This window comes from Entelurus aequoreus, linkage group LG05 (genome assembly GCF_033978785.1).
Source record: "Entelurus aequoreus isolate RoL-2023_Sb linkage group LG05, RoL_Eaeq_v1.1, whole genome shotgun sequence".
NCBI classification, from domain to species: Eukaryota; Metazoa; Chordata; class Actinopteri; order Syngnathiformes; family Syngnathidae; genus Entelurus; species Entelurus aequoreus.
In genome coordinates this window covers 46,329,598-46,343,367 of record NC_084735.1, presented here as the reverse complement: position 1 = coordinate 46,343,367, position 13,770 = coordinate 46,329,598, and the positions used below count along the sequence as shown (strand labels likewise).

The 13,770-nt window shown below is 37.3% G+C and overlaps 1 protein-coding gene across 1 annotated transcript in view; it reads right to left on the bottom strand.

Moving 5' to 3' along the window:
- hpda (4-hydroxyphenylpyruvate dioxygenase a) overlaps window positions 1-12,793 on the bottom strand; it is a 35,216-nt gene extending 22,423 nt beyond the window's left edge. The window contains exons 1-9 of the mRNA XM_062048258.1: window positions 12,725-12,793; window positions 12,568-12,594; window positions 12,346-12,408; window positions 11,685-11,789; window positions 11,553-11,595; window positions 11,392-11,474; window positions 3,097-3,186; window positions 2,914-3,020; window positions 1,302-1,379 (exon numbers count right to left, since the gene is read on the bottom strand). Of these exons, the coding sequence (XP_061904242.1) occupies window positions 1,302-1,379; window positions 2,914-3,020; window positions 3,097-3,186; window positions 11,392-11,474; window positions 11,553-11,595; window positions 11,685-11,789; window positions 12,346-12,408; window positions 12,568-12,594; window positions 12,725-12,727 (599 nt within the window). The 5' untranslated portion in view covers window positions 12,728-12,793. The remainder of the gene's footprint in view (window positions 1-1,301; window positions 1,380-2,913; window positions 3,021-3,096; window positions 3,187-11,391; window positions 11,475-11,552; window positions 11,596-11,684; window positions 11,790-12,345; window positions 12,409-12,567; window positions 12,595-12,724) is intronic.
- Window positions 12,794-13,770: the final 977 nt, after the last annotated feature.

The window sequence follows — 13,770 nt, the reverse complement described above, 5'->3', positions numbered from 1 at the left end:
CTGACCCTCTATGGATCGGGGCCAAGTTGGCCTGACCCCTCGGGGCCTCTGGCCCTCTATGGATCATGGCCGCGGGGCCAAGTTGGCCTGACCCCTTAGGACCTCAGGCCCTCTGTGGGTCGCGGCCGCGGGGCCAAGTTGACCTGGCCCCTTGGGGCCTCTTACCCTCTATGGATCGTGGCCGCGGGGCCAAGTTGACCTGGCCCCTTGGGGCCTCTGGCCTTCTGTGGCTCGCGGCCGCGGGGCCAAGTTGGCCTGGCCCTTTGGGGCCTCTGGCCTTCTGTGGGTCGTGGCCGCGGGGCCAAGTTGGCCTGGCCCCTTGGGGCCTCTGACCGTCTATGGATCGTGGCCGCGGGGCCAAGTTGACCTGGCCCCCTGGGGCCTCTGACCCTCTATGGATCGTGGCCGCGGGGCCAAGTTGGCCTGGCCCCTTGGGGCCTCTGACCGTCTATGGATCATGGCCGCGGGGCCATGTTGGCCTGGCCCCTTGGGGCCTCTGGCCCTCTGTGGGTCGCGGCCGCGGGGCCAAGTTGACCTGGTCCCTTGGGGCCTCTTACCCTCTATGGATCATGGCCGCGGGGCCAAGTTGGCCTGGCCCCTTGGGGCTTAAGATTATTATTTTTGCAAAAGTAGTTTTGCTTGGGTCGCGGCCGCGGGGCCAAGTTGGCCTGGCCCCTTGGGGCCTCTGGCCCCCTGGGCCTGGGCCCGGTAGGCCCGGTCATTAATCCACCTATGATTGTGAGGCACACACACTAACCCTTGTATAGGATATGGGATTGGATAAACTTTGCTTTTTACTACTCCTTTTCAGACATTGTGAAAGTGATTAACTTATGATTCTTTCACTTGTCACGCGTGTTTAAAACAACTAAAATAATTACTATTACAATAACATGAGTTCTGATGCAAAATTCTTACATTCTTAATAGTCTTGGACACATTGTATGAAATGCATTGTAAGCCCATCCCAACCAGCTGTACAACTTATTTGAGCATCAAGGTACAGAAACAACAACATAGGTACAGTATTTTGTTTAATTAAATGCAACAGTAGTGCACAGAGTGTGTGTGTGTGTGTGTGTGTGTGTGTGTGTGTGTGTGTGTGTGTGTGTGTGTGTGTGTGTGTGTGTGTGTGTGTGTGTGTGTGTGTGTGTGTGTGTGTGTGTGTGTGTGTGTGTGTGTGTGTGTGTGTGTGTGTGTGTGTGTGTGTGTGTGTGTGTGTGTGTGTGTGTGTGTGTGTGTGTGTGTGTGTGTGTGTGTGTGTGTGTACGTGTGTACGTGCTCTTAAGCACAGATCTTACCAGTCTGAAATTGGCACCATTTGGTCATCTGGCTGGTTTCCTACAATGTGATCAATGAATCTCAAACCTGCTGGGGGGCTGCAGAGAAAAGATGAATACATTACAATTAAAAAATAAAAACAGGTTTTTTGATGTGTAAACATTATGGCTCCGAATCTGACACTCCCTCATTCTTACATGTTTATATTTAATAACAACGTAAACGTTTTATTGGATATTATGCTGCTCTAGATATTTATTTTTTATTTATTTTATTTGTAATATTTTTCTTCTTTATTTTATCTTTAAAAAAACAACAACAAAAAACTACACAAACTCAAATTTACTAATAATTTTTAAAAATCTAAATTTTCATTTCATTAATGATATCTTGGACTGTGTAAAGCAAATATAGAGGATTACTTTTGACATTTAAAAAAATAATAATGCAATGAGGCACAAGACTTCATTCATAGACTCGTGCACACTCAATGAAATTAGTTAGAATTATAATGTAAGTGGAATACAATATTTTTATTTTTTTACAAATCTTAGTTATTTTGAGCCAAAAATCTAAAAGGTATTGTATTTTTATAATATATTTTCTGATAGGACTTTTCATAAATCATAATATTAAAATTCCCTCAAACCTGGACATGTGCAAAAATGCTTAATGTGCATTTACAGTATGAGAAAACATATTTTTCGACACTCGTTAAAAAAAATGTCGAATACATAATTTATTTGTTTTAGACATGCTTAACATTGAAGAACCCCACATGGTTTAATTTGCAAATTTCAACATATCTGAAAAGTAGTAGGAAGAAGCAAAGCTTATATTTGATCCTACCAGCTTTTTTGTCTTTTATTGATAGTTCATTCACGCCATAATTTTTCCATGTTAAAATTGAGTTGACTTTCTGTGTGAAAGGAGTCTGTTGGGAAAAAAAACATCAAACCGCAATAATAATAATAATTAAAAGCATAAACATTTACACTAAATGTACGTACAGGTCTGAAGGTTCTCACTTAATGGAACACTTCAAAATGCAATATATATATTTATATATATGCATATGCATATATTGATATATATGCATATGTACATATACATTTATATGTGTAAATATGTATATCCATCCATCCATTTTCTACCACGTATCCCTTTTGGGGTCGCGGCGGTGCCAGAGCCTATCTCAGTTGCATTATATACACATATAAATGTATATGTATATATGCAAATATCTGCAAATATGCATACATATGCATATTTACAGACATATGCATATATACATATATATGCATATGAATTTACATATAAAATATACATTTATATGTGTATATATATATATAGTATACATAAATACATAAATAATATACATATATTTAGCTATAAATAAATTATATATATTTTATTTTTCATTATTAATTAAAAGGGCTGTGTTTTTATAATATGTACAGTATATACATGCGAGTATATTTATAATAATTATTATTAAGCTGTATTTTTGTCATGATTTTCTTTCAATGGTTGTACAACAAATCTATACATTTCGTCCATTGTAGAAATAATAACTAACATTTTAGTAGTGCAAAAAAAAGTTTTTAGCAGTAATATTAAAAAGACACTCACAGTTTGGCTAAGGAAGGATCTTTGAACAGTGGTTGTTTGTAGCCAGGTAAAAACAGACCTTTGTAGGGCCCCAGGTACTCAATGAATGTGTGTGTTGTTTCGCCATACTGCGGACAAAACAGGCAATTTATTATCATATCTACAGTTAATGTGCATACGATGTTTTTGTACTTGCTTACACACCGTCTGAACCACAGCATATTTGACCCTCCCACTACTGTCCTGCTCCACCCAAGGCTCCTTCACAACCACAGCTCCTCTCTCCTTGGCTACCTGTCAGTGGAAACACATTGGAGTGACATGTATCATACAGTACATTAGTATGTTGCCCTCTAGTGGTTGACAAAACACATAGCGTCAATTTTTTTGTAAACGCTTAACAAACATTGAAAGAATGGCGATTATTTTATTTGAAAACTAAATACAAAAATATTTATTTTAATCCAACATCTAACTCTCTAGTGATTTATGTATTATTATTCATGTTTATTTATTTTTATTATTTTATTATTATTATTATTATTTTATTTATCTTTTTAACTATAAAAATGAAACAAAGTCTCACTGTGAATGCTGGAAATACTTGACAAATTACTAGTCAGGTTAATGAAAGGACACCAAAGGAACTAAACTGATGAGAACAGTAATTACAAATTTGGGTTTGTGGCTAGTAATCTAATTAATATTTGTTGTGTTTAGTCATTCCGGGTTAAAGTTGTAAGGAACTATCCACAACTTTCCATGTTGGCATTCTTATTCCCATCCAAGACGACCAAAAATGCATGATAAAAACACTCTGCGCCTGATTTAACTAATTTGAGTCTAGAATTAATAATATTTGTCATATGTCAAAGTCAGTTCCATCAAAAGTTCTGTGGTTTTTAACACACTGGTACCCTTTTGTAATGGCATCATAAGAATACAGTGATACCTCAATTTAAGACTGCCGCAACATAAGAGTGTTTTGGAGATTTGGGTTAATCGTTATGGTTTAAGTTACAAGCAAAAAATGCCGTTATCCACATAAGTAGTTGGTGTAGTACATTTTAACAGTAAACCCCGTAAGATCCGATTACTCGCTAACATTAGCTTATAGCAATAGATGGACATGACTTTGTTTTCCAACCAAGGGAAGGAAGAAAGTGAATGTGAAGGACAGTGCTGGGAAGAGGAAGCAGGTTATATTCAGTGAATTAAAAAAATAAATCATACAAAAAATGAAAAGGCGTGTAGCCAACCTCGCAGAAAAAGTTGCTAGTCTGCGCTATAATGAAACAGAATGAGTGGATAACACCAGCCAAGAATTTTGAAATAATATCTAAATGACAAACATTTATCCATGAAAATATGTAGAAGCTGCTGAAGGTGTGTTTGACGGATAAGCAGCTCGAAGTCTGCTCTCTAAGGTAAATACTGTATATTATTATTACATTACTTCATACAAATACTGTAACTGTTAGTAGGACGTTCTATTGTTTTGTTTTGAATATACAATATGTATGATTTAAAAGTTTGTTTTTATTTTCAGAAGTCATGTTACATGTTAAAAGTGTGCAGTTTTGGTGGTGGTGGGGGGAGGGGGGACACCAACTAAATTGCAATTCATCACAATGGGAGACGGTGACTTAAGATGCAACTGTTTTGCGTTAAGAGCTCCATCACTTCCATTAAGCTCGTAAGATGTTGTACTGCACTATGAAAATTCAAAGAAAAAAAGAATGCACTTATCTTATGTCGGCAAGGCCCTTAAGTTAAAAGTTAAAGTACCACTGATAGTCACACACACACACTAGGTGTGGTGAAATTACCCTCTGCATTTGACTCATCCCGTTGTTCCACCCCCTGGGAGGTGAGGGGAGCAGTGAGCAGCAGCGGTGGCCACGCACAGGAATCATTTTGGTGATTTAACCCCAAATTCCAACCCCTGATGCTGAGTGCCAAGCAGAGAGGTAATGGGTCCCATTTTTGGTATGACTCGGCCGGGGTTTGAACTCACGACCTACCGATCTCAGGGAGGACACTCTAACCACAAGGCCACTGAACAGGCTTTAACAGTACAAGTTTACCTGGGATATGAGTGCAATAGGAGCCAACCTGAAGAGAAGTAGACTTCTGGGCTTGGACAGAAAATAAGGTGCTACGGGAATGCTATCAAATTAGCAAGCCCAGTTAGATAAATGCAGAGAATGTGGGATATACAGCATAAGCGCGAGAAGACTCAGTCAGGGCAACACATAGAGAATTACAAATTATGAGAACTACTGAAAAGTGCAGTGAAGAATGTCCTGCCAAAGAAGTCGAACAAGTTGTTCTTTTGGATGTAATGATCAAAAGAAAGCTATAGGAAAGGTTAGGCAAGACGGTCTAAAAAATAGCAATTGTTTGGTTTATTCATGCTTAACACATTTAAGTACATCACATGTTTACATTTGCAACAACTAAACATGTCCGAAAAGGAGTAGGAAGAAGCAGAGCCTATTTCATCTCAACCATTTTAGCAGTTACTTTGTCTAACAAGTACTGTATCTGGTTACCATTTCCCATTTGGAAAAAGTGGATTGTGTGGAATAGCACAGTAATTACAGAGGGTATGTCTATAGCATTTTTACTACTAGAAGATTATTCAAGAACGTGATGGAAAATTACTGATATGTTGTATAGTAAGTATAGTGGATAAATTAATAAAAATGCACTCGGGATGTGAATCTTACAACAACTTATCATTTGATTCCATGTCTTGGGGTGACGATACGATTCAGAATCAATCTTCGATTCAAAACGATTCTCCATTCAAACTGATTCATTCTTATGAAAATTAGAATAAAACCTTTTCAAAACAGGTGACAAAAGCTGCGCGGAAGCACGGAAATGGCCTAAAAACGTCTTTTAAAAATTGATTCTTAAAAAAAAAGTTTTTTATTCATTTTTTAAAAAATTTATAAAATAGGATTAAATAAGAATTGGGATTCAGATAAAGTTTTTTTCAGGACCCCTACTATGCACCATACAGTATGTGTACACTACAGTATTGAAAGCAGGTTCCTTGTTTTGTTTGAACTCCAACTTATGGTGCTTTTGAGGTCCCACTGTTTTTCACATTTGTACTTTTCTGTGACGATGTTGAACCTCCAATTTGACCTTGGCTTAGATAACAAGTTCTATCCAGTCTGCCAAACTTCAAGGTTGCCCCTTGTGGAGAACCTGTCATGTTTACTCATGTTTCAACACACTCTCATGCATGTCGTTTGAAAATCAGTCATGCAAAACAATTGTGTTACAAAAAGACGAGGTAATGGTTATAAATTAGCTATTCTTTAGGAGGCTGAAAACACAATTAAAAGATGTTTAACCATACTGTAGCATTTTTTTGTTCCCTATATGTCCTTAAAAGCGGCATCCTTATCAGGACTGACCTCACTGAAATTGACATGTTTACATTGCCATTTTTCCTTTAGTCGCTTTGGTGCTCGAATCATCTTCGACATTTGCAAAACAGTTCTGGCCTGCACTACTAAGATCCAAATAACAAGTGCTACACAGCGTGTGCAAATTTTAAAATAGCATTTAGTGGGCGTGTTGCGGGTGATCTACTCAGACTGCATTTACAATTGATAACAAGTGCAAAAGTGGTGTATTTAAATGAGGGTTTTGCGTGTATAATAAAAATACCAGCTGTCACCTTGGAGGCACAAATTTTCCTCCATATTTATGGTATCATTTGTTCCAACCTATGTTATTTTGTTGTGTTGTTGGATTGAAGCGCAATCTAGACAACAGAACATACTTTTATCACGCTGAAGGTGCGTCTGAAATGATCCAGTCGCAATAAAATGCATATTGCAAACTATTTTTTTTTCAATTAGGAGATATGATTATCAGGGCTGTCAAAATTAACAAGTTAACGAATGTGATTGATCACAAAAAATATATATAATATATCACGTCAACACATCATGTATCAACACAGCTCAGTTACCCAACTTATTGTATCCATATTTCATTTGTATTTCTTTAAAATACAATTAAATGGGATTTTAGATAATACCATAACCAAGTTTTGAGCAAATAAATTATCAAACATAATTTATATATGTGAGAATGAGTCTGTGTTGAATAGTCTCACCCCCATAACATTTAGGCATTAGTTCATTGCATACGTTTTATATGCAAAATCACTGAACAAGTTGTCATAATAGGTCAACAAATCACAGTACAAACAGAGAGAATGGAAATATGAATCTAGTCTAAAGTTTTACATTTAACATCCCACCAACACTAAGGTGTAACTTACAATAAGAAAAACTGTCTGTCAAACTTTAGCCATAGTTGACATTAGAGCATCCCTCCAGAGTACACTGTTTATATTCCACACACAAGGACTGACTGACTGACACTTGCTTTTGCCGGTAATTCACGCTCTTACTGTTTAAGTATTTTGAAAAATGCATTCATGGCTTGATCTACTAGGGGTTTGCCTGTATCAAACACGTACAAACTTGATAGCGCACGCAAAGCCGATGTACTAAGCTTGCGCAATGAAGATTGCGTCTCTTAAATGAGCAAACTAGAGCGCACACTCCATTTAGCGTGTCTGTCTTCATCAGAACACCAACAATACTGGGAGGAGAAGTTGCAAACATTATTGTTTAGCACTAGGAATGTGATTTATCAAGATCAAAACTGTTCTGCGGCCGCTGTTTTGTGTCAATATTTAAAACGTCTAGAATGTGCGTGCAAACTGGCACCGTTATGAAATAGCTGCGAGAAAGGAGGCGATCGTGCTGCATTCATTGCCAGAGAGAATATTCTGACCGTTTGCGTGTCAACGTATTTGGACTGTCATAAATAAACATATTAGACATTGTCTATTCAGAAATATCATTTTATATTTGTATAGCTGCTAGATCACTAAATGGGCTGATTAAAAATAAATTCAATTACCGGTACATTTTTTTGGTGTCTGCTGGCATTACAGAAAAGTGCAGTGAAGATTGTGCTGCCAAAGAAGTACAAAAAGTTGTCCTCTTGGATGTAAGGATCAAAAGAAAGCAGCAGGAAAAGTTTGGCAAAAAGGTCTAAAATAATAGTAATGGTTTGTTTTTATCACATTTTATTGATAATGTAGTCAGACTTGTAGTCAGATGAAATCAGACGTATCTTCATTGAGTGCACGCAGATACACACATTGGCTGACTATCATTTATAGGACTCTTTTAGGTTTAAAGGCCTACTGAAACCCACTACTACCAACCACACAGTCTAAAAGTTTATATATCAATGATGAAATCTTAACATTGCAACACATGCCAATACGGCCGGGTTAACTTATGAAATGCAATTTTAAATTTCCTGGAGAACTTCCGGTTGAAAACGTCTATGTATGATGACGTTTGCGCTTAACGTCAATGGTTGAAACGGAAGTATTCGGACACATTGTATCACAATACAAACAGCTCTGTTTTCATCACAAAATTCCACAGTATTCTGGACATCTGTGTTGGTGAATTTTTTGCAATTTGTTTAATGAACATTGGCGACTGCAAAGAAGAAAGCTGTAGGTGGGATCGGTGTATTAGCGGCTGGCTGCAGCAACACAACCAGGAGGACTTTGACTTGGAGAGCAGACGCGCTATCCGACGCTAGCCGCCGACCGCATCGATGATCGGGTGAAGTCCTTTGTCGCGCCGTCGATCGCTGGAACGCAGGTGAGCACGGGTGTTGATGAGCAGATGAGGGCTGGCGTAGGTGGAGCGCTAATGTTTTTATCATAGCTCTGACGAGGTCCCGTAGCTAAGTTAGCTTCAATGGCGTCGTTAGCAACAGCATTGCTAGGCTTCGACAGGCGGCACAGCATTAACCGTGTAGTTACAGGTCCAGTGTTTGGTTTGGTGTCTCCTGATAGTAGTATTGTTGATCTTCTGTCTATCCTTCCAGTCAGGGGCTTATTTATTTTGTTTCTACCTGCATTTAAGCACGATGCTATCACGTTAGCTCCGTAGCTAAAGTGCTTCACCGATGTATTGTCGTGGAGATAAAAGTCACTGTGAATGTCCATTTCGCGTTCTCGACTCTCATTTTCAAGAGAATATAGTATCCGAGGTGGTTTAAAATACACATCCGTGATCCACAATAGAAGAAGGAGAGAGTGTGGAATCCAATGAGCCCTTTTACCTAAGTTACGGTCAGAGCGAAAAAAGATACGTCCTCCACTGCACTCTAATCCTTCACTCTCACGTTCCTCATCCACGAATCCTTCATCCTGGCTCAAATTAATGGGGTAATCGTCGCTTTCTCGGTCCGAATCACTCTCGCTGCATTGAAAACAATTGGGAAATGTGAGGAGCCCTTCAACCTGAGACGTCACGCTACTTCCGGTACAGGCAAGGCTTTTTTTTATCAGCGACCAAAAGTTGCAAACTTTATCGTCGATGTTCTCTACTAAATCCTTTCAGCAAAAATATGGCAATATCGCGAAATGATCAAGTATGACACATAGAATGGATCTGCTATCCCCGTTTAAATAAAAAAATTCATTTCAGTAGGCCTTTAATGCATCCATACTTGTGTACCTTGTTACAAAGAAAAAACAGCTCTTATGCATTACGTTCTAACAATTTGTATGTTTTAACTGTTCCTCGTGTACAGACTGAATTTGGCAAAAGAGCTTTTGGCATTGCTGCCCCTCTGGTATGGAATGCATTGCAGAGACAGGACACTCTCTAAACTACTTCCATTTGGAGACTTCCGTTCTATCCTGAGGGACAGACAGCGAGAGACGTTTGCACCGTGGCTGTGTTTTTAAAAGGTGTAAATCTTTATTGTTTTACAGTTCTCTTTTATGCATTTTAAAATGTATGTCTTAACGTATTACTTTTCTGAAAATGCTATGTGACATGTGCTGTTGACCAAGAGGTCACCCTTATGAAAGAGATCTTGATCTCAATGGGTTTCTTATCTGGTTAAATAAAGTTTGTAAAAAGTAACCAGCAGTACATGATCATTTACATGGATGTACCAAAGCATTTGCAACTCGTTCAAAGAAACGAGAAACTGTTTTTTGATGTACACTAGTAACACAATGATGAGAAATTTCAACAAGTAGTTTTGAGAAGTCCAATTATAAGCTGATATGTACCAAAGTGACTATGAAAAACTGTCAGAGCAAACCTGGCATTCCCAATACAGTGGTACCTCAATTTAAGAATGTTCTGAGATAAACGCTGTCACTTAGTTAATATGCTTTAAGTTGCAAGAAAAATTTTGAGTTAAAAGCATCTCAGCCATTAGTTGGTGTAGCAAATGTCACACCTTGTAAAATCCACCCAAAACATCTGGTCTTACTCGCTAGCAATATCTTATAGCTTGTAGTGAACGTAACTTGGGTTTTCCAACCATTGGAAGGAGAAAAGTGAGTGTGAAGGACAGCACTGAGAAAAAGTTCACTGAATTAAAAAAATAAATCATCAAAAACATGACAGTGCGTGGTGAAGTAGTTTGAGCGTAGCACTGCTAGCCTCCACCATACTGAAGCACAATTGATAACGACAGCCAAATATTTTGAAACAATATTTAAATGGATAACATGTATCCATGAAAATATGGAGAAGCAACTAGAAGAATATACTGTAAAAGTTTACTCTCCAAGGTAAGTACTGTACATGTTTATGATATTATTGATAGCGCTTTCGAATTATAATTTTTTAACCAGAATATTTACACTTTTGAATTTGGACTAAGCATGATTAATCACAGGACAATGCTCGTTTGCATCATTAAAATTAACTTAAAAAAGAACCGAATATACAGTATGTACGGTACCTAAATTTATTGTCGGAAAGCCGAACTGGAAAATTTTAAAATGTTTTACTTGGATGCACTACATTTATTTGTTCAAAACAGTTTCATCTATAGTCTAGTCAGGGTGTATTTTGGGGTGAAATTGACCAGGGAGCTCAACAATCGGTGTCTTCTCACTCATCGTTGCACTGACGTATGAAATGACCTGATCAATAACCGTAAAACAACACACACCTTCCAGGTAACAATCCGCGGTAAAAATAAATTGTGTGATTGATCTGTATGTATCCATAAATAATGCAATTACTGATTAATGTGATTAATCACACGGTTAACTCATTATTTTTGAGAGCCCTAGAACTATTGTAGTTATTTGTTGTAAATTCTATTGTAATGTTTTTCACACAATATTTATTTTCCAAAAGTTATTTTTTCTTTTTAAAAATGTTCATGTGAAAAATGTAATGTTTTGGGGGTGAAGACAAGCACCAATTAAATTGATTTCAATGCATTTCAATGGGTGACGTTGATTTGAGAAACAAGTGTTTGGAGTTAACAGATTGGTCACAGAACCAATTAACCTTGAAGGTTGATGTACTATTGTGCATGTTTGTTTACATGTATGTTTACAAGAGTCTATTACAATAAGAAGACACAAATTCATTTTTAAAAATAGTTTACCTTGATTAAATAGTCGCAGTCTTCCACTTGGAATGCAATGTCTTTGGCTCCATCTCCGTGCTTCATCAAGTGCTCGCCCATCTCTAAGAAGACCCACCAGGCAAGCTTACAACATTTGATCTTGTATGAATATTCTCATGTTTATTTCAAAGATTGCTTGCCTTTATTCCCGGGATTGAGTGGAGATTCCAACACAAATATAATCTATAAAGAGTAATAGTCTGATTACATTATTGTGAATACGGAGGTATATTAAGACATACAAGGATGTGGAAAAAGTTGAAAATGTCTACCTTATCTTGCCTGATGACATGTGACACCACCTCTCGACTGCCAGTCTCCAAGCCCTTGTAGGCCAAAGGCTCGAAACCCATTTTGTCACAGTAGAAGGATGCTGCCTGCAAACAGGAACAAACTCTTTCAACTGAATTTTTCTCATAAAAAAAAGCCTTTAAATTATTGATAGACTGACAGTATTTTAGTGTGAATTATTTTGAATGATAAGGACATTTTGTTTTGACTATAACCCCATATTATGGCTTGACTAACTATAACAAACGTGCCTTTAAATTACTGAAAAATGTTTCCGCGAACCTTACAGATCAGATTTGAGTACCCCTAAACTAGTGCATTCTATAGCAACTATATTATTTATAACATTAGATAGAAAAATATGATGAAAATAGCTAAACATTTTTTTATTCCAATATACTTCTTTAGCCAAAAAGACAGACCTCAGCAAATAATAATTCAGTTTAATAAGAAATGTGACAAGTGTTATCGCATTATTTTTACATTTGAAATGCGATCTGGGATAGGTATTTAAAAAAAAGAGCACGCTACATAATACAAAAGGCATGTTTTTCTTGAATGTTTAACACGGTCAAACAATGTTTAACCATGTTTCAATGGATTTTGACTTGTAACATAAATGTTCATAATTTGCACACTGACCTGTTTGGCATTTCCGACCCAGAAGGAGATATGATGAAACTTGACAAATTTTCCCCTTTCAGGCTGAAAACATTAACGTGAGAGAAGAACAATTTTTTCTGGTGTGTGCTTGTGTTTTTTAGCAGCAGAATAATGGTAATATTTTACATCAATTGCTTATTTAGAATGAGAAATGTATGCTTGTAAAGTACGATCTGAGTTTTTCAATATTAAAATACTTACCTTCTCCCCTTTATCAGTGTAGGTTGTCTAAAAACAAATATGAATGATAACATCATTAAAACAAAACTAAAATCTACAGGAGTTCATATTTCTAATGCAACTTTTTTCAACTCAGTCGAAGCCTTCTTTTTTGTAAAATCAGATTTAAGAACCTTACCATGCTGTGATCAGGGCCTCAGTTCAACAAGAGTTAGGTCAAAATCAGTGTTTGTCTGTCTGCTGCAGATATGTACTGACCTAGTGGTTAGCTGTGATTGGTCATTTAGTATCTACACCCACCTGTCCACCTCCTCATGATGTCAATTTTTGCTATAAAAAAAAGGTGGGGGGCTTGTAAGACAGCAGTCACATATCAAGGGTGGGAGACCCAACCTGAGTGTAGAATTTAAATATGTGCAGGTATAAAAGAGAATGGAAAAATTATAATAAAACTATACATGTCCTCGGTTTTGCCACTAGATGAAGCAACTGAGCATGATATGAGAGCTTGGATTTTTTTTGTTTTTTTAATTTGCTTCTGAGTTGAATTATCTTCGGAATGAACTAATAAACTTCATCACAATCCCCGTGTGAAGGCTTGATGAAAATAGATTTAATTGTAGCAAACAGGCAGCAAATGCTTGCAGTATTTTGCCAAACTTTTCACGGTAAAAAAAACCTACGTGATTTGACTGTAGCGAAACACACACCAGGCTAGCTTGTAGTGTCTTGTTGGAGAGCATATGCCTGGTGCAGCTACAACAATAAAGTCTGGCTTCACATAATGAACACTACCATGCCACTGATATTTATCTTTTTATACATTGCTGTCCACAGGCAAACATTTTTTACATTTTAGATTTCAAAGCAAACAAAAACATTGATTAACTATCAATCCATATTAATCAATGAAGTTATTAAGCAATCGTTCCTTTAATGACAAATCAGTGTTTTTTTTTATTCAATATTGCTGTATTATTTAGTGACTTTTTCTCAAAAATGAATCAAAATTAACAATTTTAACATTTTTATTGTCATAATTATTTATTTGATAGTCATTATAAAACATATTTTAAACATGAATAGCACGTATAACGTGTGTGAGCGTGTCGAAGCCCAAGTAGAGCGTGGTGTACGTGTGCCCAGTTTGTGCCGCGCTGTGATTTTCTATTGGTGGGTTTTGGGATCATTACTGACACTTGATTGGCTTCGCCGTGGGTGTGT